Source organism: Sylvia atricapilla, chromosome 1 (genome assembly GCF_009819655.1).
Source record: "Sylvia atricapilla isolate bSylAtr1 chromosome 1, bSylAtr1.pri, whole genome shotgun sequence".
NCBI lineage: Eukaryota > Metazoa > Chordata > Aves > Passeriformes > Sylviidae > Sylvia > Sylvia atricapilla.
In genome coordinates, this window is record NC_089140.1 from 78,604,145 (window position 1) to 78,628,176 (window position 24,032).

Genomic DNA, 24,032 nt, shown 5'->3' on the forward strand with positions numbered 1-24,032 from the left:
TGTTTCCTATACTTCTTCCCTAAACAGCTACAACTGGCCACCATCAAGGACAAAATTGCATGAACCCATGTGGCATCGCCTCTGTCTTTTAATTTCCTTAAGCTTGACCTCTTTTCATGTGGCTTAGAGACCAACAGTTCTTGCTGTAACTTGTATTTCCTACAGCATAAAACAGAGACAGACATATGCCTCCACTGAACTGGCCATTGTCTGGAGACTTTCCATGAGACACTAGCTCTCACGTTCTCTGCCATCACACACATCTTGAGGTTTTCTTTTGTGACCTGTTCCAGACCAAAGTTGGAGCCTCCCTCAAAGTCTGTCAGCATTGTTACAGACCCACAAAGGCGAAAGCTTTCCTTGTTATAAATTGTTCTGAGAATACTGTTTCAACCTCAGAGTTTTCTCTGAACTGACTGTATTCTTAATCCCCCAGTGGTGTTTATCAGGTAACTCTGGTTCTGATAGATTATGAGCTTTTCACATTACCATGACTATCCTCTGCAGAGTAATTTTTAATCACCTCAACAGGCTTCCTTTTGTGACTTCCTGGGATTTTGTATCTGAAAGTTCTCCATTTTACCTTTCAAGGGCAGTTCTTTCATGAGAGCATCGTGAGAGATTTGCCTGCACTGAAATTCCAGAAACACTTTTGAGGTCCATAGCTTTTCCTGTCCCATTTCTATTTTTGCCTGCTAGTGACAGATTCTTAGGATTGCTTGTCAACAGGCAGAGTAGAAAAATAGACACGAGCTCTAAAGATTCATTTGTATCCAAAGGCCTGCAAATGCTTCAGCACACAAACTCATCAGATGTCGGGATGACTCACGTTAATGTGTGCCACAGGCCCTAAGGAACTAGACTTCAAACTTGCCTCTGTTGTGGCCAGGTGAGCTCTCATGGCCAGTGGTGATAGCTGTGTTTTTATTCAGGGGGTTCTACTTCAACAAATGGCAGTCAGACTAGTGGCATCACCATTGGTAATGTCTTGTTCTCTCAGGCCAGAGGGAAAGGCTCCCAGGCTAAGACTAAACAAATCCAGTACTTAGACATGTCATGTAAAATGCATTTTCCAGTGGATAGAAGGATTCCAGAAGATGTATAGATAAAGGAAGTCCATTAGCCACTCAGAAAAATAACAGTGAAGCTTAAAGTACCAGCAACAGCCATGCAGGGAAGTGTCTTCCCAATGTAAAACCTTGGGAAACTTCCAATCACCAAAGACATACTATTTCAGTAGAATTGGGAGAAAAATGTCCTACCTCCTTGCACAGATCAGTCATGCCTGCAGAAGAAGTACTGCAATCCTACTGCAACAGAAACACCTTTTCACTGTTGTTGGCAGTGACAGTATTAGGTCAGAGTAGAAAAAAAGGCATAGTTTTGTTAAGAAACATAACTTCGTGATTTGTTTAAATCTTCATGGGATCCGGAAGGCTACACCTGAGCCTTTCCAGGCTGACTGTGCAGCATGCACATGTGTTCTGTCAAGTGTGATCATAGGTGCTGCCTCATGGCTTTGAAGCATCAGGTGGGTATTAAAGTTGTTTCTTAAAAAAAAAGAGAGTTAGTTGTATTTCTCAGTGAAACATGTAGATAAGCTGTTTTATTTAAAGGCTATAAGTCTTACCTGACAGGTAAGACAGCTGTTGCAATTTGTGACATTGATGTGGTTTTTGTTGTAAGTGGAAAAATGCACTCTTCCAAAGTGCATATTTTGTTACTGTGCAACTTAATGTAAAATTTGTACAGCAAATGGAAGGGACTCAGCTCTAGAAATTTTCCTGTACAAATAAAGGACCATTCTAATTTTAAAAAGTAAGTCGTGCTTGGTAATTTACATGCAGTTTAAAGGGTGTGCATAATGCTGTTTGCCATTATCTCTTACTTCACTGCCATTAAGCACTTTGGAAAAAACGCTTTTTTCCATATGTGAGTAGAGCATTTCCATACTGCTCCAAATGCCAGTGCTGCTGCCATTGCAGATCAGGCTGTTGAAGAACTAAACATTTTGGTTCAGTGCTAGACCTGTTTAGATGGTCCTGTAGATCTGCCCCAAGGTTGCTGAACAGTTGTAAACTAAGGGAAGACACAGACTCAAGAGAAAAGTGGTACATCTGTAGCCCATATCCCTTTGGCCATGGGATGTGTCAGCCTCAGTACACTGCAGAAATCTCAAAATAATTTGTCTGGGTGCTAATTTACTGCATTTCTCCACTGCAGCAAAGGTTTGCTCTGTCAGGGGAGAGCACTCGCTCACATATGAGCTGTGAGTAGAGGGGCAGGCTCTGTGATGAGCAAGCTACTCAAAGGAACAAAAAAACCAAAACCAAAACCGTGCCATAACAGGAGGATTAATAGCAAATAGGCTGTGCTTTAGCAAGGTTTTTCTTAGGATAGTGGTAATGTCTCTGAGCTTGGGTATCAGAGTGCAAAATTAAGGGATTTTCCCTAGGCAGCCTGTGATGGGGCAGAGATACTGCCAAATTACTTTTCTCTCTCTTTCACTTCCTTTCTTTTCTTTTTTTCTATTTTTTTTTCTTTTAATTTTCTCTCCATTTCCCAGCTGAACTCTTTTTTAAATCTTCTGCGATGACACAGAAGTTGAAGTCAGTGAAGATCCTTTTCCCTGGCTAGCGTTAGCTGCTGGCAGCCACGGGATTAGTGTTTGGTCATCTGCCTCTGACCTGCGAGGCTCTGCAGGCAGATTTGACGTCAGTTGTTGGTGCTGCTGTATAAAAGCAAGAGAGGCCTCCTTTGTGAGGTCTTGGGCTTCTTTGCTGCAGCCCCTGCAGCCTCGTCTGTGTGGCCACAGATGTGCCCTCACACACGTCTGTCTGTCTGTCTGTCTGTCTGTGTGCCAACCCTGGCGGGCTGCTGAGGCCGTGTGCCCTGAGCTGAGGGGAGCCATCCATTGTGCAGGCAGCACCAGGGAAAGTGGGGCAGTCAGCTGGCTCGGGGGGCTGGCAGTCGATGCATTCACATCTCAGAATCATGCTGGAAGGCAAGTGATGACACGAAGTCTTAGATAGCACGAGGCCTGAGCACCCTCGATTAAGGAGCCCCACTGGGGTAAAGGCACGGCCAGCTCAGCGTGGCTGACACCAGATCACTGCATGGGGGACATTCAGGATGCTGTTCAGAGAAAGCAGCTTCTCAGAGAACACTGTAAAAGCTCCCTAGCTCACCATCACTGAAAGTGACCCTGAATAGTCTGTCCTTACTTGTTCATTTATAGCAGGGAAGGAGCAGTCAGTTCTTACAGCAGTCGTTCAAGAACTGTACAATTTGGTTCAGCTTTGTCTTCCTGCAGCCTCATCTGGGACAGGCCACAGTATTCTTGGGATACAGTTCCAAACACCAGCTCCTGTTGCTGCATGGTTCACATTAGCTGAAGTGTCAGCAAGACACGTGGCCAGTTATCTTCATATTCTCTAGTGTTCTGTGTATTACAAGAGGTTCTCCCTTCCCAGTAAGACAGGTTCAAGGTGCCAGGGTGACATGCTATGTGCACCACACCGTGTTCATCCATCTGTTACCAAGCTAATGTACAGCAGGAGAGCTGCACAGTTTTAACATGTGTTCTATTAGAAACAGCTCAAAGTTCTTTCCAGCTGTTTAAAAGGAATTTCAGTGCTAGTTTGCTGCTTTTTTTTTTTAATGAACACATGGTTATGGACAGTTGGGGAAGGTAGCAGTTTTTGTGAATAAATAGACTGATTAAGGGGAGAAGCTAATTGTATAGAATGCTGTTTTATATTTAATTAGTAAACACTGCTTAAGAAACAAAATCCATATGTTCTGTTTTGCCATGTGATTTTTCATTCCTTTCTATTCCAAAAGGCTAAAAGATAGAGTGGAGAGAAAGTGTTCACATTTACATTTGTTTGTGTGACTTATCAAGATTTAAAATTTTCATATTTACTTGTTACAAACATACTAGTGAAAACTTTAAATCTCTTAAAAAAAAAAAAACAAACCATAAGAACAGCACCATGAACAGAAGTGAAGGTTCAGAGACTTAAGCTGAACAGATTAATGTGCGTTGTGTTGTGGTAACCAAACTCAAATTCTAGGTCACCTGCATTAGATTAAAATCTCAGTGAAAGTTTAAATGTAATATACTTAGAAGCAGACAGCTGGTCAGTTTACTGGCTTATGTGCTTAACCCTGAGAGTTGAGAGTGTGTGTGTCAATAAATGTCACCTACTTCACAGTCAGGGTTGGTTTATTGACTCCTCCGTTATGCTGCTCATAATTGAGGGGTCTAATGATAACTTTAAAATGTTTCTAATACTAGCAAAATTATTTTTTGTTTTATTTGTTAGGTAATCTCTTAGATTTTATAAATGAAAAGCTACATTTTTTGTAACTAGAGTGTAGTATTTGGATTCATAGCTTGTTCTTTTGACGGAGGATTAAAAAGTACTGATTTCTAAGGACTCCTGCTGACAAACATCTGTAATTTGAAGAGTTACTACTGGCAAGTGTTGTTTCTTTCATTTGCTGGTAGTTATTAGTCCTTTAGGAAGAGCATCACACAGGCATTTTGTCAGCTCTCCAGTGATTATACCTTGTAGCACAGCAGCATAAACTACCATCACTTGGTAGTTATATTCATCTCATAAATCAATGTATAATGTATGTATCTGATAAGAATTCAGTATCATTCTAAGTTTGGGGGTTTATATTATATTATAACCATTAGAAGGTTTAAGCTGCAGCATTTAACATGTTTGCTTGCCTATCTTTTATTCCCCCCAACCATGGGCAAAAAAGACAGATGCTGGGAACCATAAACTTGCAAGATTCAATAGAGAGACTCCATCTCCGTCTGAAAACAGCAGGGTGAAGTCTAGGGTCACAGGGTTTCTCTTGCTGGATCCCTGCGATGGGATCAGTTTCAGCCTGAAGAGGGGAGGAGGAAAGTCTTTGTTCCATTTGAGGACAGTTTACTGCAAGCCAGTAAACGGTAATTAATCATCAAGCACCTAAGAAAGAAAACTCTGATCAAGAACTCTGATCAAGATAACATGACTTAGTGTAACAGGGAAAATTTCCTATATGAAAAAATGAGAAGTACAAGACTTAGTAGTTGCTTCTTCCTGCTTAATTCTCTAAGGGCAAGAGTCAAACACTGGAAGAGTAACAGCTGTGTTTCATCCAGGCTGAAAAAGCTTGTCTGTTTAAAAGACACCTTGTGATGCCTGAGCTTTACCTCTCTGCTTTGGATTTTGTTATGCCAGACTAGGAACTGCCAAGTGAGTACTGGCTGCTGACTCTCCTGCCCAGCTGATCATCAAGACTACTAGCCAGTGAAATGTGGCACTGGCAGATAATATTGGAGTCAGAATGAATAAAGACAGAGTATTCATACGAACTCAGTGTATTATTGCAATAGCATTGCCTTATTGACTTACTCCCTGATGCTGTGCAAACACTCTATACTCAACAGTTGTTTAATTTCCAGTTGAACTCAGCAAATCATATTTCCCAGTCTTAAGTCTGGCAGCTGATTTTTCCCATGAGGAACACCAAAGACTGTACAGTTTTCATAGGCCCATTTGCTTTCACATATTCAGTCTGTAGTGTAATAAATACACCATTTCATATCCCTTTCTGCACTTACAAGTAAGTTCATTTTCCACCTGATAAACTATCCTGTGTGAAGCTCTTACTTGCATTAGAGTGATGTATTTGATATTTTCAGCTATGCTGTCTGATAAATAATGAGACACAAAGCCACTCTTGACAGAAATTAAAGGGAGAAAGAAGTTAAAGGAGAAAAGTTAAAGAATTCATTGCATCTCTGCAGCAAGCCTGACTGCTAGCCTAATGTACCTTTAGTTTGTACTCAGGATAACATGAATTAGGCTTGCATGTTGAAAAATGCCAAGAAACATGTTCCCACTTCACGAAATTTTTTTGAAGGTAGGAGTGTCCATAACATGGCAGATCCCTGCAGTGCACAGCTCTCACTGGCTCCCAGGAGTCTCATGGCATTTAGCCACCAGGAATGCTCTTCCTGAGCTGCAGTAGCTAGAGAGATATCATGCTCTGCTTTCTTTCCGGCTCTCGAGATGAAATACCTGGAAGACCAAGAGACAGAAAATTGCAATCAAGGCCTGACCAGAGATTAATTTTTAGATGCCTTAGGCAGCTTCACTGTAGCCAGAGAGTATCCACAGGAGTGTTTTAAAATAGGGTCTGCCACAAGCAGTGCATGTGAACGTGTTTTCACAAAAACATGGATAGTGTTTTCTTCTTTCTGAAAGAAAATAAAGTCAGTTACCACTACTACTGTGAAATCAGTATTAGACTGTCAGGTAGCAAGAAAATGTAGAAATACTTGAATTTATCCCCTCACCTTCATGCATTTGAGCAAACAGGGGAGAAGGACTGTGTGTGCTCATTTGATTAAGTTTGGTAAGGATCAGCCTAGAAAGGAGCAAAGTGATTTGCAGTTCTGACACATGCAAGAAACTGTTAGGGCTTTTACTCCATTATTCCTCTTACACTCTCACAAGCCCTTTAGCCAAGTACCTGCTGCCTCATCCCCATGCTTTCAAGTGATCCAGATGCTGAAAAATGGAACAAGAAAAAAAACCAAAACCAAACTGTTTCTGTTTCCTTGTGACTGATGCCATGTATTTACTCAGTGTATTGAGAGGATTGCTACCAGAAAAGATCACCCAGTAATTGCAACTTGGGTAGCTTTGGTAGCTATAAACATTCCAAGCTGCTAATACTGGTTCTTAGTTCACAAGCTGAAATCTGAACAAAGTGGGGATTTCTGAGATTCTTAATTTAGTTCTTCTTCTCTGTGCTTTACATCTAACCTGCATGCAACGTTGAAACCTCCCCACTTCCCCATCTTAACTCTTATGGAAATGACAGCAGGCATTCTGAAGGTGGCCCACAAGGACCGAGGTCTGAATTTGGAAAAGGGGCAGTACTGGAGGGGTGTGTGGTGAAATATGAGCATATTTAATACTACAGAGAGAGCCAAAGATGTAGCCTTTGTGCATTGATGGTGCAGAAGAGCAGCTGAACAAGTAGGTAAAAATTAACTGAAGTTCATATAGCCTCATTTTTTCACAAATTTTTGACTCATGATCTAGGGAATAGCATCATAGTCTGAAAAGGACATTTGAGTTCCTTGGCATTTCAGATACTGAACATCTTCCCTGCAAATGAGGAATAGCAATATAGTGTCCAGTTAGAAACCTCATTAATTTGTTCTGTCTTGAGGATTTGGCTACTGTATAATTTCTGCCTTACTAGAAGAAACAGTTGTGCCACACCATGAAAAATAGGATCATGATGATATTTTTTTCATGTGAACAAGGAAATCTGTGGATTTATCAGTGTTCATGTGCTTAAATGTTGTACAAAGTTAGTCTGTAGAAATCAAAAATTTTAATTCTGGAGCAGAAAGTTTCTGATAGCAATAATGCTTTTCAGTTTTTTGAAATGCCTGTGTTTTAATAAACGTGGCCTGGATCTATGTTTTGCAGTATTGTAATTCCAGAAGGTCAGTTACCAACCACTGCACTAAAATTTATAAATGGAAGATAATGTAAGAGCCAACTTTCTTAAAGTGGCTTGTGTAACTGCATTAACTAAAACCAGCCTTTGCTATTTTTATTGTATGATTCTTTATTCTAAAACACAGTGTGATTCTGTGAAGTGTATATAGGAACCATATTTTGCTGCCACCATATCTGCCTGTAACATTCAGTGTCAGAAGCTGAAGCCATTGCAGAGGCCACTGGATTTGTGTTCATATTTTTCCTATCTTTTATTGGATTTGTTTTGCATCTCTGCATTGCTTTATTATCAAAGGTTATAACCCAGCTCTACTAAAGTCATGGCAAATTTGGTCTGAGAGACAGTAAAATTCACAGAGATAAATGTCACAACACAAATCTGGTCCTTCTCAGAGAACACAACCCCAGCTACTGACCGTGACAGTATTTGAAATTCCCTGGGTGACAGAATTCAGTACCCTTATCTCTTGTGAGTATACAAAGGAACATAAAAACCACAGACAACTCTCCAAACTTCCCCAACTCCCTCAAATCTTACTTCAGCAGTGGTCTCATTATAGCTTTATTGTACTAAAAAGATCCCACAAGTCTTATCTAGAATATCCATACTTTTAAAAGACAGCATAAACTTTTAAGACTAAATCCATTTTATTTACCTTTAAGACTAAATTAATTTTATTTTGATTTTACTGTTGTAGACCCTATGAAGGTCAAGGACAGCTTTTGGAGTAATACCACTCATGCAGTGGAGCAATTTGGTTTTTGGACTGCTTTGACTATGTCCATCTTTTAACTCCAGGATTGTTTTTTTTTTAATCTTCGGGCTGCTCGCACAAAAATAGCAATTGGAAAATGGCATATTGGCGAAAAATAACAATTGGAAAATGGCATATTGGCAGATAGTTGCTCAAGAAGCTCTTCACCTTTTCAAGGTCAGGTTTAGTTTCCATTACAGTAAAAATTGTTTCAGACATGACTGGAAGCATTCCTGGCTGCACAGGAAGATGCTGGACCACCAGAGGCAAACTTTATGAAATCCTCACGAGGGCCTTGTCCTATCCATGGTACTGCATTGAGCCTTTGTTCTGAAACAAAGGTTTTTTGTTTGCTCCAGTGAGGTGGAGATTAATGTCTCCTTCATGATTGTTCAGGTTTCATACAAAGGGTCTGTTCTGCATGAGTGCCTGGAACAGGCAGAAAAAGAAGCATCAAAAATTGTCCCTGCAACAAAATGTTTCTGCTCGAACTCTGTGTTCAGAGGAGGAAGAGCCGCAAGGGGTGCAGAAAACTTGGGACAGAAGAATGTTACTAAATTGTGAGATGGGCAGTTTTCAAAAAGAGACCAGAAATCTGCCATCTTCGGTTTATTGAAGCTTTTTAGAAGTGAAGTAAAAATAATCTTTCTGTAAAAATTATGAGCAGCATAATTCATTGGGAATATATAATGGCTGCTTTAAACAATTTAGTGACCCAACCCAGCCTGGAAAACACCACCTAAGTATTTTCAGCAGCAGCTGGGGACAAAGCTGATGTGGCATTGTGTTAATGCCATCAGAGTATCAGTGAATTGTGCAGCTGCTGGATGTGCCTTTATTTCTGAAGAATGTAGTACTCTGTCAATCTGGAAAGCTGGAGGAGTGAAGGGAGATTTAGATATGTATAAACAGTTATTTCAAGAGGAGATATAAAGTTAGGGGTGTTCCCACAAGCAGGCTCTGGTTCCCCTGTTGTTCCCCTGTTCCCCAGTTTGTTGTTGACAAATTTTATGATGACTGACTCCAGCTTTACACCCCCTGCCCAGAACACAAAGTTCACAGAAATCTATACTGACTTGTATGCGCCTGAGGGATCATCAATGTAAGAGAATGTCCTTGTGATTCAAGTCATCAGGATTATCATAAATCAGTTTCAAATGTGACTGCTGTCTGACATTTCTACTGCTCACAGATCCAGGGCTTTTTGTTTACTGGGACCCCACAATTGTTGAGGTTGGAAGGGCCTCAGGAGTTCATCAGGTCCAGCCTTCCTGCAAAGCAGTGTCTGCTGTGAAGTCAGAAGTTCCCTGGGGCTTAGGTTCCTGAAAACTCTACATTTCCCACACAAGAAAAGGACCCAATTTCTGACCTTTTCTGAGTTACATGGCACATTAACACACATCATAATGTGTCTCAACCGAGCATCAGACTGCAGCAACCTTGACCCTGAGGTCTGCTCTGTTGGTTAGAGTGTGGTGCTGATAACACCAATGTTGTGGGATCAACCCGTGTGTGGACCATTCACTTAAGAGTTGGACTTGATAATCCTTGTGGGTCCCTTACAACTCAGAATATTCTGTGATCTGTGACTTAGCCCCTCAGAGTCTCAGATAATTTGGGATGATGAATTCAGGTTGTTTGCTGTGTATCAAAAATTGCTCAAAACTGCAAGTGTGGCTCTGCAAAGACACCTCTCTGACATGGAATACAGCAGAGATAGCATGAGTCTGCCGGCTCATTCTGGCAAGCACCAGGTTATGGGATGCAGCAAGCATCCTGACGCCTGCCTCTAGTGTTTTATGAAACCCAGTAATTCCTCCACAGATTCCAAAGAACTTTATGATTGTTTATAGAACTGTGCTTCAAAAAAAGAAAACAAAACAACAAACAATCTCACGGAAAAAAAAAAATCAAAAAAACCCTTACGTCTTTAAAGGCAACAAGGCGTTTACTTGAGTATTTTCATGGTGAATTAGATACAATTTCCTGACAACAGGGAATAATGCCTTTATAATAATACCTAGACTTTATGATTCTTGGCCCACAATAAAACACAAAAGCCCTTCTTTGTGTAAATCAATGTGTTGCTGCATTGCCTTCCTTCATAAGAACCCTGTTGAATTCTTTCTGTGTTTTTCAACTACCTGAGAGGTGCATGGTAGCTTCAGGAGGTATTAGGAGTTTGTATTCTGTGCCACACCTCTATTCAACACAGAAGCACACCTCAATGGGAATCTGAAAAGGGGGGTAACTATTAACTTTTCTGTTGTTTCAGTACCAGTAAGCAGTTAACAGTTACAAACTCTTGTAACTTCTTCTCTTCATAAAAATACAGAAGTGCAGTTTCTTTTAACAACAAGATGCTAAAGTAAGATTTTGAGTGAAAAGCTCCAGTACCATGTAGTCATTCAGAGAATGAAATTTTCAAGGTCAATGAAGATATGGATTTGACATAGCTGTAAGAACAGCACTAAAAAAATTAAACAACTTTTTTTTCAACATCTTAAAAAATAGGCTGTTGATCAGAGGAGAGAAATCCAGAATTTGACACAGATGCTAGTTAGAACAAGATGTTATCTTGACTTCAAAAATATATCTGTGAAATCAGCTTATCTTGTGTGATACAAGCTCTGAAAGGAGACAGAATTATGGAAGTTGTGTTTATGTCAGAAAGAGGGAAACCATGGAGACATTTGGCAAATCAGGAGATCCAACCATGTAAGATTTAGGCTATTTTTTGATTTGTTTATTGCACAGTTCAAAAGACTAAATCAAGTGATTTGTATTCTTCCATAGCAATAACAGTCATAAACTTAGCTGATACTAGGCCAAAGACCCGAGGTGCAATTCAAAGCTGAGATGTGTAATAATTTTCAAAGTAGGTTTCCTCTGCCCTCACTGGGCGCCATGCAGCATAAACGGTAATGGGAAATTAACAAGGCACAGGTTAAATTAAGCTACAATCCTCAATACATACATAAAACAATGTCTTTAGGGTAAAACACTTCCCTTGGACAGCCATACTTCTGCAAATATATCAGGTTCAAGAAATGATATGAAACGTCTGCTGAGAGGCTTTTTTGCAGGAGAAAAATAAGAACTGCATTTCATCACAAAATAAATTTATCATGTTACCCATCTTTCACAATAAAATCTATTATTCCAGACTCATTCCAGGTTGGCATATGTCTAACCTATTTTTAAAACCATCCATTTTGGATTCCTTTATTTCTCTCTGAGGAACACAGAGCCATATCAGTGTTTCTTCTTACTGAAGACTGCACGAAGTCTAGAAAAGCTGTACTGTTGTTCATACCTCGCTGGAATACTATTTTGTGTTTTATATTTATCAATGAATGTCTCAAAAGACAGGCAGTTTTCTACAAGTACCGAAAAGCAAATCAGTCTGGCACCCTGCAGATTACTATACACATGACAATAGCCTTTGTTAGCATAATGTATTATAGTGCATTATGTAGTGAGTCTCTGAGGTTTAGTAATCCCTGTCAGCAACCAGAATAAATGGAAATAGCTTCCAGGAGATGCAAGGCCTATGAAAAGACTGTTATTTTTCAAGAACTAGAAGCATTCAGACTCACACATGCAGCCTTTGAAACAAAATCTCATGAACAATCTTTCATCACAATCATTTGTGAAAGTCAAATGCCATAATTGTACTTAAGAGAATAAAGAGAAATTGAACTGAACACTAGCAGTTCTGTACTTCCCCTATGCAAAAAAAAAAAAAAAAAAAAAAAAAAGATTTGGTGCCTTCTCTCAGGCTTGGTGACAGCAGAAGTTTTTAATTTTGACTTTTGAATATGCTTAGACACTGAATTTGTTAGCTGAAAATAGCCAGGTTCCACATAAAAATAGGGACACCTCTTTGATGAGGCTGTCTAAGCCACAAGTGAGAGCATTTTTTAGTTACTTTTAATGCACTAATTGCTAACATTAGATAAAAAAATCACCAATAACAAAGCTTAACCTGCATGGGACGAAGGTGCACCAGGATTACTGAACACCTAGAGCCATAACTTCCATGCAGACTGGGAAAGACATCTCTTACACTACACTTGCCCTGGTTTTGATGCCCTCCCCTTAGGCAACTCCCAGTGGCCTCTAGCAGGGAGACAATCCTAATCTAGCTGGAGCTTGGATCTGTGCTACTAGCTATAGCTGCACTTATTTTCTTATGGTGCATAAGTTGTTGACATATTTAGTAAAGTTTTTCAAATTTTACTAGTGTACAACAGTTAAAGGCACAATGCCAAAACCCAAAATCCTTGAAATCAGTTGAAATTACTAAAACATCTTCAGAAATCCTTAGGTTACTGTTGTTGATACTATAATTGATAAGACATACTACTGTCTTTTATGCAGAACTGCTTATTCTCTGTAGCATTCCAGTCTTCTGTTTACACCTTCATTTCGCCCTTTGTTTTTAAAGCCCTCATTGCTGGCAAGTTAAAGTTCAGTTAAATGATGAAAGGCTTTATCAAAACTATCCTTTAATATCATGCTGCACTCATACCATAAGTCAATAGAAAACCAAATAAGGTCTGTTGCTAGAATCCTACAAGAAAAATCCTTACTCCCAAAACATTGAAATGCTTTGACCTCAGCAGAGTTGGCAGATACAACACTCAACAGCCAACTGCAATTCCAGCCTGAAGCTGCAGTGCCACTCTGCATGCACACTGCTTGCCTCTGCAGAAGCTTTCACATTTAGTCTTCATCTCTTGATTAGATTAAATGAAGGTATAGCTGTAACCCTAACCAAGCCATTTATTCCAATTTTAACCTTGCAGACGTGCAAAGAAATGCAAGTGGGGGGAGAAAACAGTGTTAAATTAGGAGAAAGATAGGAAACATCCTATTGCTAAACCTGCTTCCTAAAATCTTTCCTGATCCGAGTGCAGGAAGTTAGCACTGCTTATTCCAGTAGAGCCAATTTCTAATTGTCTGTGCCTCATTTTCCTGGACTACTGTTACCATCTTCTCCAGTCTTTTGTCAGGCATCACCTTTTACTAAGGTAATGACAACATCCTAAAGACCACTCAGAATCACAAAAAAGCTGACTTCATCCTATTTTCAGAATACACCATCTGTAACAAAATCAGCAGCTCAAATACCTTCCTACTTTGCATGTTTAGTGTTATTCTTTGCCTGAAGTAGAGCCTGGGTTTTTTCCACTACATTTTGTCTTTGAAATAGCAAAGTTGCAAGCACTCTAGGATTTAAATTGGCAGAGGGCTCGAATGATGCAAAGCATTAATTTATTTTCCTGAGGCTTTGTTCCCTGAGGGCTTTGAGAATATCATAAGATGATGGAGAGGGCTCTCTTAGCAAAATGAAACTAGTTATCAGTATTGCAACTGAAAAGATGGAAGGATGCTGAGACAGAAATAGAAGGTCCTTCTGCTGCCATGCCTCACCTCCTCAAACAGCTTATTCTTGAGCTTAGCAGTCTTTACCCACCAGCTGCTGTGTAAGTGCTCTTTGAAGCCGTTTACCAGCACAACTCTCTGCTGATCAGGGGTGGGGGAGACTGCAATTTGCAGCAGCTGATGAGAAATGACCACATGCCACCTGAGTGCAAGTCATTGTCCCTGACTAGCAAGCGGACCTTACTAGGGTGGGAGCTCGGTGGAGATTGAGTCTGTTCTTATTAGGGCCAGAAGGAAACCTTTAGGGAGCAGAACTGAGTATAGTGCCTTTGGTCCCCCAATTGCTTGCCTCTCTAACCACATTCAACACTTTTTCAAGTGACTGCTGAAGAGGGAAAGACTGCTCTGTTCGCCTTTTGCTGGCTCTGTATGTTAGCATGCATGTGTGGAATCTGGCAGCAGCAGCAACTATACTGCTCACTAGGACACTAAATGGCATTGTACAGTGCAAGCAGTGTCAAGATCCTTGCTTTCATGAAAACAGCAAATTATTAATGAAGAGAGGGCATCTTTGTATCTTAATTTATTTATTAGACTTTGAATAAAGATTTGACAAATTATTCCCTGTATAACTGCTTTGTAGGTCATTTGTAGTGAGAGTACAAATGACACACTGCCTAAGGGTGTCTCCAGCAATGGAAGAATTCACTCTGTTGTTGTATAGTTACTTTTTAATAACTAAATTCTCAACCACACAACCCCCTCTGCTCTAGATTGTCTCCTCTGCTTCAGTCACACCCTGTACAAGGAGTGCTCAGTTCTTTTTTCTTCTGCTCTTACCTTCCTCCACTTACTGTTCTCTGTAGAGGTGATGGAGATACACTGCAAGACAGCATCAAATCACTCAAGTAAAATATGCAATTGTAACAAATAAATAGTAGTTCCTACTCTAAGAAGTGGAGAAGAAAACTGAAGATGGACCTTTATGCAGAAATGTGAAATGTTTTGTTCCTCACACAGAGAGAGGGTCAGAACACGGGACCTCCCACAAGCGACTCAGTGACAGGCCTTGGGAAACTTCTGTGTGGTCTGGGTGCTTGGAGGCTAAACAGAAAGGAAAATTTCTGACACCCTACAATGAGAGTGAAATCCCAGTTGTCTTAGAGGTGGTAGGACTTCAAAGGCTAGTTTGAAAAGCCATCTGAACATGTAGGGGTATGACAACTGGATAAAAAAGAAAAGAGCTAGCTGCTATGATACTAGGTGGTAGGCTAAATTATAACAGAATGGTGACAGAGTCTTGCAGATTCTATTGTACAGCGAGTGTGCATAATTTACAGGGTATACAGATTTGTAACGTGACATGAGGAGTGCCAGAGTATTTAAGGTCCCCAGTTTTGCACCAGTCAGCTCACTTCCTTAATACTCACTTTACAATAAATAACAATATAGGAATAACAAGAATAATGGTTACAAGAATATTGTTACATGAATAACAATAAGAAGTAATTGTTTAAATCACAAAATCAAATTAAATAACATAGTAGTTATACTTGAAGGTATGCTTTCTTATAGAGAGAGTCCTGTAAGGATTGTCAGGACTGTTCTTCAGTGAGTGCCTTGAACTGAAGCCAGACCTGCAGCTGCCAACAGCCCCTTCAGCTCAGATGGAAACCTCAGGACTGACCATAAAATCAAACAGCATGTCCTACCACTGTACCAATTGTCATGGGTTTTTCAGGGAAATCTCCCTTTCCCTGCATGGACTAAACAGCATACTCTTTAATGAAAATAACAAGACTTAGTGGATTTGTAGCCTGAGAGCACCGTGTCTGCAGGACTGTGCTAACCACCTTTGCCTTGCTATCAGACTTACTGCATACCAACAGTACTCTTTTCAGCAGCAAATTTAAACTCCTAGTCTTTGATTCAGGTCAGATCTCTGGGTCTTGGAGGACTTAAAATCTTTAGTTACTAAAAAAATTGATAGTCTGTTTAGGAGTACAAGTGTTTTAACCAGATCAAGTGTTGTAAAAATCTGGGTTTTTGCTCTTTGTGTAACAATAGGCCATGCAAGTACAATCACTTGCAGAAGTCATAAAAGCTCTTTCTCTATGCATCACACTTGGTATGAGAGAAAATTTAAGGGTAGAAATTGCTTCTGAAGTTAAGGTATCTCTCTTATGTATATGTGTATTTGAATGCAAGCTAAAAATAAATATATAGTATGTATATTTACCATTGGTAACGTTATCTACTCATCAGTAAGCAAATATTTTAGTCCAGGAGGGCCTACCTTTTCTTGTGTTTCCCTTCTGAAATATAAACATTTTTTAATTTTGTTCTTTCTAGCTCTGTTTTGTGATGTTTTGGACGCCAAACGTGTCAGAGAAGATTTTAGTTGACATAATTGGAGTAGACTTCGCTTTCGCAGAGCTCTGTGTCGTCCCTTTGCGCATCTTCTCCTTTTTTCCACTTCCAGGTAAAAAAATAAAAGGAAAATAAAAGTTCTGTAACCTCAGTGGCTCTTTCAGAGCATAACCATTATGTAATAAGAGAGCAAGACAAGCTGGACAGCCATAATCAAACTGTTTCAAATTTCTAGCCCTGTAATTATATGCAACATCTTTTAGTGTTTTCTGCTTTTATGATAAGAGAGTTTTTCTGCTTTTACAATAAGAGATAAGAAAGGTAAACTACAAATGCAAGAATAGGTGCATATAGATACCTTTTTTGTGCCTGACTGTTACATCATGTGTCACACAGGAGTCAGATGGAAAATTTCCTTGGTAGGACTTCTCTTTAAGGAAGGAGATAGTTTGGGGTTTTTTTAATGAAGAAAACAGAATGGACTGTCTAATAAAATGGTTTTAAGAGAGCAGCTCTTAGGAACAAGTGCTGTCCATAACTGATTTTTTTGTTTCTTCATTTTCCCAAATCAGTATATTAAAGCAATTTGAACATAAGATCTACTTCCTTTCTAGTATGGTGCAGAGTTACCAGCATTAAGATTTACAGTGGTTACTCCTAAACAGTGCTCTCTGCATGGAAAAGCTGCATATGAGATGAGTGACTTTTTTATTTACTATTCTTGCTTCTTTTTCTCCCCTGTTTATGAACAGTGACTGTCAGAGCACACTTGACTGGTTGGCTGATGACTCTGAAGAAGACATTTGTGTTGGCACCCAGCTCAGTGCTGCGGATTATCGTCCTCATCACCAGTCTCATCGTGCTGCCTTACCTAGGGTAAATCATTATTACTCACAGAACCCATGGGTTTGCTGTCCTCTTCATTCCTCTTCCTTGTCACTTGATAACTGAATTTGCATAGCTCAGAACATTTTCTCAAAATGCTAACCATGATACAAAGCCCAAATAGTGTCACTATCTGGAAGAGAAACATTTACACATTAAATGTACAAGCGCGGCTGCTTTAGGCAGGCACAATAGTGATGTCTCTTTGGAAAAAATACACAAATGTCAAAGAGGCAAAAACGTGTCCTAAGGGGAATTTATTTCCATGTCATTGAACACACTGTTAAGAAAGCTAATGGAAGAATATCTTGTTTATAAGTTTAATAATCTATTCTACAGCACTCTGTACAAGACTTTAAATTCTTAGCCCATCATTTGATTCAGTGTGCTTCTTTTACTAAACAGTGTAGCCATTTAAAACAAACGAGTCCTTTAAAATACCACTTATTCTCTTAGGCAGTGCATTGTGTCTTTGAAGAAAATATTTCTATCAGCAGATTGGTTATATATGCCAGTGAAAATGTAATTAAGAGTCATGCATTCTCACAAAACAATGACTGCTTTCTTTCTATGCCTCCAACAGAGTTCATGGAGCCACGCTTGGAGTAGGATCCCTTCTCGCCGGTTTTGTGGGAGAATCCACCATGGTTGCAATAGCGGCCTGTTATGTCTATAGGAAGCAGGTAAGAATTAGTCTCTGTGGGATCTGATGAAAGCAAGTGATGAATACAGTGGATTTTAGTTCAGATTAAGTTACACTTTATCAATGTAACTCCCCAGAGTCCTCGCTTCGGTTTGCTTCCATGTTAAGTCTCAGGAGTGTGCAGCTTGGAAAGTCTTTGGGCTGAAATAAAACCAGAAGGTGCCCTCCAGCTGCTAATGGGCATCTAGGCCATGGGACGTGCTGGTCTGCAGTCAGAGAGCCTCTTGCTTCTCAGATCATGTGTATCATAGATATCTTGTCCTTACCACCAGAGTTTTGCACTGTGTATTTCCTACTGCAGTACAACATAGCATTTTCATGTAGGCATAGGAACTACTCATGTGCATGTGCTCAGCTTACAACATGTGTTTCTATATGTATATAGAATCACAGAATGATAGAATAGTTTGGTTTGGAAGAAACCTTTAAGTTCCAAGGAGTTCCAACCATGAAACCTGTTATGTCATGTTACATAGTGCATACATTTATATCTGTATGTATACACTATGTAATACATATATCTCTGCATATAAACTTTCATTTCTTTATAAAACAAACTCTGCTGAAAATGGACAAGAAATTCAGGTGCTTATTGTTTTTTGCTGTCTAGAGAAGTGGCTTAAAACAAGACATACTCCTGCAGCAGTTAAGTAAAGAGCTTATAAATAATTAGACAGGTGCATTTTTACATATTTTAAACACTACAATCCTGCATGTGTGGTGTAGTAGTCATACATGGATTTTGAAGAAGATTCCACTAAATTAAGTCAAATACAGGATAAATATTGGCTGGGTGACTGGGTACATTGCAGTACCTGCATATTGTTCCTTTTCAGTTATGTGTTCAACACACCATGTAGGGCACTAGGTCCAGCTTCAACTAGCAGAACCATCAAGGTGTGTACATCATTCTGTAGTACAGAAGGACTCTGTGGATGGGAACAGAAAATATAATTATGCAGTGCCTTTTTTTTTTTTTAAATTAGACTTCCTAAGTGCCAAGTGGAAATACCTACCACTTCTATTAAAAAAAAAAAAAACCAAAACCAACAAACAAAAAAGCCCATAGAAACAAACAAACAAAAAACCCCAACAAACACCCTACAGAAGATGGAATATCTAAAAGCCTTATATTGGAACAACCTAAAATCAATTTTGATATGTGTTGACAATGCAGGCCATGGCAAGAGATCAAAATGTACAAGGTTCATAAGACAATAGAAGAATCATAATCTCTGTCATGATTAATTTGTCATGTTTGCCTTGGGAACCAAAGAGTAAAACTTTTAGACACTGAAATGCCTTGCCTTGACCCATGGTTTCACAACGCCTTCATTCCTAGTTTGTTACCATAGTAGCTCACAGAGTCTTTCTGGCCAGGGACATTGTGCTTAATTTTTCTCAGTGGTAAGTGCAGGTAGCAGGACTGTGCCAACCTAATTTATTCTTTATTCAGTGTGACAGTACGAGAGCCAACCAGTAGCTCAGTACACCAGGTTATTCTAACCTGCAGCTGGAGAGCCACAGATCAAATGTTGTGTAGACACTTCTGAAATTTTGGAACTCTGATACACCCAGCTCAGCTGAATCAGTAATACCTGTGGGGGATATTTTGTCAGCTGTACAATTGTTTTCAGTAAAACTAGTCAGCCTGCTGAGAAATGGGTAATAAGGAACAGATGCTTCAACTTGTTTTGTAGGGGCTGAACTCTTCTTAGCTTTACTAATCCAGGACATCCTGGATGAATCATAGGACTCTTGAATGACCTCCTGCTCCTGTTAGCCAAAAATACTCTAATATTACTTGGCCTAGAGAGGCAAGGGATCACAGTGGATCAGCAGCACTAAGAAAAGCCAGAATGTTCAAATCTTGAAAAATTCCTGAAGTTTGACATTTGAGAAATTAGGTTGCCACCTCGCCTCCCTCCCTAGAGATGCTTTTCTTTTTTTCTTTGCCCACATTTTGTTTTCCTTCCTTTTTTTTTTTTTTTTTTTTTTTTTTTTAATAAAAAGTCTGTGATGTAAAAGATTCCAGATGCTCTCTTCCCTCCAGTCATGCTGAAGCCTGTTTTGGATGTTGCTTAGCATAAGAAATGCTTGATTGCATTTATGTTAGAAAGGAGAATACTGAGCCCCAGAAAGGCTATGGAAATCGTCTAAGTTAAGCCAAGTTATTGGTGGCAAGCCACAAATATGACACAAATATTCTAGTTTTTAATAACATACTCTAACCTCACTTCTCCCAGCATCCAAAGCTGGTGGGAGCGTGTTCATGCACAACTTACTGATAGGTTTCTGGATGCTTGTTTCAATCTAGAAAAAGAAGAGGAATGAGAATGAGACAGCTGCAGAAGGTGAAGACTCTGCAATGACTGACATGCCGCACACAGAGGAAATGACAGACATCGTAGAAATGAGAGAAGAGAATGAATAATAAATGGGATGCAATTGTTCTCTGCAGGGACGATTGGAGTGACGCTTCAGCATCTTGTCGTCTCTCATACTTTTTTGTTTGTTCGTTTTTATTTTTGTAATAAAGAGGCCTTGATTTAAAAGGTTTCAGATAAATTCTCTAGCATACTGAGTATGCTCTCACTGATGAGGGACCTAAAAAGAGGTCTTTTGCTTCTTTTTTTTTTCTTCTTCTTTTTTTTTTTTTCCAATTGAATTTTTTTTTCTCACTCCATGCAAGCATAAAAGATACAACTGCATCACTGTAGAGTCTTCCTTACTTATGCATCCACCTTCTCTGGACAATCTGCATTTGTCAACCAAAGCCCTGCTCCTGTGCGCCTGTGCGTGTGCGGACCTGCGCTCGCACACGCACACCGCCACGTGCCACTGGCTCAATGCTATTGCCATAACCCCACACCCTCCCCTTCCCCTTCCTTTTCTTTATGAGAAATGGAAAAGAAGTTTGGAATACAGAGCTTTATTTTACTTGCTTGAAAATGACTTTGCTACATAAACTAATATACTATGGTGAACTATATCTTTTTGTTTGGCCTCATCACTAGAGCGTATACTGCACAGGGTACAAGACAGGGAGGAACGTGGGAGTCTCCCCATAGGAAGTGGAGAAAAACAGGTTCCTCTCTCATGCTGAAAGTGTGTGGATGTGTATGTACACACACAGGTACATGAACAGAGACATACATATATATATTTATATATATATATGCATATGATAAATAAAATACACGCAGGACAAGAACTCTATTTAGCTTTCATTCCATCAGAAAGATAGTAATCTTTTGAAAAATATAAGCATTTAATTCAGAATTTTCTTGATTCATTAAGTTCCACCTTAGATATAATTTTCTTTAGGAAAAAAACATGCACTTTCCTCTTGTGAAGAGGGTGATGGCAACTGATAGACTTTGACTGTATTTGAATAAAACAAAAATAAATATTGACAAGCTTTACCAAAGTTCTTGTCCACTGATCTAACTTTAATTTTTAAAGGTTGATTTGTTCTCTATAATTATTTCTGGTGCCTCTATATTAAAAAAAGAATAAGATCAGATAATGTAGGCAGGATACCGTGCTAGATAACATTACTACACATAGTTCCGTGAAATTTTTTATATAGAGATGTACACATACATGTGTGTGTGCATGTGTATATATACTTCTATACGCATGCACACACACACACAGAGATGTATGTTTTGCTATGATGCATTTACCTATGCAGTAGATCAAAATCCATAAGGTGAAGCTCGAGTACTGACAGTCCTCCAAGCTGAAATTGCGGGTCTTTGATGATCTGCTGGCTCTCAAGGCAGTGCTGGTGGGAGTGAGGAGCCGTTCACATCAGCCCTGTGGAGCTGTGCCCTCCGGGTGCTTGTGGCTGGAGTGCGCCTTAAATGACAGCGTGAGGTCAGGTGGGAGACTCAGGCTGGGTGGAGATGAAGGCTGTGTAAGAGGTGAGGGAAGCAGGGAGGTTTTGGGTGTCACCGATGCTGCTGTGGCAGCAGCTTGTGTTTCTGTGCTCTTCTGTGTTTGGCTGCAGGGCAGCGCTTGATACCGGTCTGTATCAGCTTGGGTCCTTTCAGATTTAATCATGTCAGAGTCTGGAAGCCATTATCCTTTACCCTATATACATAAATCAGTTAATTTAAACCTTATTTAGTAAAAGTCTATTTTTCTAAGTTGTGGAAATTATTATTTAATTGTGGACAAATTCTGTTTCTAGATTTATTTGCCAGGTAGTCCCAGCAGTCAGAGAACTGATCAAAACTAAACATTACTTTAAATGTTTTATCAGTATATGTGTATGTAGACATACACATGTGTATAAAGATATATATATTGTATATTATGTACATTTATTTTAAACTACAATACGTTTCCTATTTTTCCAAGTTCAGCTAAAAATATCTCTACAAAACTACTGAGTTGACTAGTAACCAGTTATGGCCATCATGAAAGGCATTGTATCAATGAACTTTACATTTTATTGAAAGATTTGTACCAATTTGTTACATGTGCAAATACAATAAGAAAAAAAATGTAGAAATTACTGTGTTAATGGACAGATTTGCAAAATCAGTTTGCAGTTAATAAGCAATGGTGGTGGGAGGGGAAGACTAAAACCAGTAACCACATTTGCTGTGTCACCACAGGGTAAATACTTTTTGACAGTAACTTTAAACAAATTCTTTTTTTTAAAACCCTCAGACAAATTAATGTGTGCAGAAAGTAGACTGTGCACATTCATGAATACAGGTTCTCAAACAGTCATATGTATATAATGTGTATATAGACAGTTACAGAGTGCCCATTTGAGGTCTCCTCTATCCATGTAGTTTTGGTTTCTCCAGTACATTTGTCTCCAAGTCCACAAGATGCAGTTTTTCAGGAACTGTAGAGATGAAGCAGGAACATATTTTTGTGTAATATTTTTTTTGGTACATGACTAAAATTCAAATAGCAGTATTTTTAAAGAATTTTCAGCATTACCAGTGTAGGTTTCAAGGTAATGATTGCACCAAAAAGTAAAAATCTGAAAACAAAGGATAACACTGAGGCTTGTACTTTAGATAAAAGACGAACAAATATAAAAAAAAAAATATTGGTCTTATAGAGTTAAAGTAATAGCACTGTAAAAGATTAATTTTCAATTGGGTGTGTAATACTTACTATAGTCCTTTACTTTGCAAGATACTGAATGAGCACAGGAGTGGTGGGATTTGGGCAAGAATTGAAGCAGTGACATAAGGACATGTGCATTGCATCTCTTTCTGCTTCCTGCAGGGCATGTATTTCTTTACGTTTTTCTACTGGATTACCAAAATATGATGGCATTTCTTTAGGGAGGGGGTCCCAGCCAGCCCCTCGTGCTGGCCCAGGTGCTCAGCGAGGTGTTCCTTGCAGACACTGGGCCTGCTTCTGGGACTGCTGGCAGGAGCTTCAGCAGCCTCCTGAAACCTCGCTGCTCCCTGTTAGTGGCAAATTGAGCTGGGCTGGTGAAGCAGCCAGCGTGATGGGCTACAGGCTGGGAGTGGGCAGCCATCCTCTGTGGCCAAAGCCCCAGTCAGAGCATCACTGACAGTGTCTATCAGGCAGATGCTGGCACAAGCCCAGCCCTGCACTTCTTCCTTTCCAAAAGCACTTCCTTGAGTTCTAGTGAAATGGCATAGCTGTGTCTCTCTTGTGCTGTTGCTTATGAAATGGCTGTCTGTCTCTGTGGTAATTATTTTGCAATAGAAACCTATCCTGTTTCTGTGTCAAAGATGGAGCACCGTCATCTCAATGAATTCGTGTGGAGACTTGGCCTTTCCAGACTGAATTACACAATCGAGGTTACGATATAAAGAGAAAAAAGTTGATCTGCGTCTTACACCTTGTATTCCAGAGCAGCTCACACAGTGGGAAATAAGAGCAGAACAACGATAAGCTGTGGATTAATGTTCCTTCTCTTTTAGTAAGTACATGAAGTTGTGATAATGTGTCCTGAGCTTTCCTTTTTCAGAATTCAGAGAAAGCAGTGCAGGTCTTTTCCCCTCGTTGCCCAGAGCACGGGCCGTGATGGTCAAGGCTCCGCATTCCCAGGCAGAGCCTGGGGCCATTCCCGTGCCGCAGTGGGTCCGCAGATGGGGCAGTCCCGTCCCCATCCCCGGCACTGCCGCCCCAGGCAGGAGGGCTCAGACCCCTGCTTGGTTAGACAGAGCCGCCCTAAGGGAGAGGATTGGGTAAGTAACAGAGAAGTCTTTTTGTTTTCTCCTCATTCTGGTGCTAAATATTTCCTTTGAGCAGGAGATTTATATCGGTGTTTCACTGAACCTGCAGCCAGAGAGAAGCCGCCTCAGACAGAGGGTTGGCTGATGAATGCAGCTGATTCAAGACAGGCCACGGCCCACGGACAGAATCCTT

General features: G+C 39.8%; 1 protein-coding gene across 1 annotated transcript in view; it reads left to right on the plus strand.

Annotated features, from left to right (window-relative positions):
- The window catches only part of ANKH (ANKH inorganic pyrophosphate transport regulator), a 99,678-nt gene extending 77,355 nt beyond the window's left edge, over window positions 1-22,323 (plus strand). Inside the window, exons 9-12 of the mRNA XM_066326418.1 lie at window positions 16,049-16,178; window positions 16,819-16,942; window positions 17,535-17,634; window positions 19,972-22,323. Coding sequence (XP_066182515.1) covers window positions 16,049-16,178; window positions 16,819-16,942; window positions 17,535-17,634; window positions 19,972-20,088 — 471 coding nt within the window. The 3' untranslated portion in view covers window positions 20,089-22,323. The remainder of the gene's footprint in view (window positions 1-16,048; window positions 16,179-16,818; window positions 16,943-17,534; window positions 17,635-19,971) is intronic.
- Window positions 22,324-24,032: the final 1,709 nt, after the last annotated feature.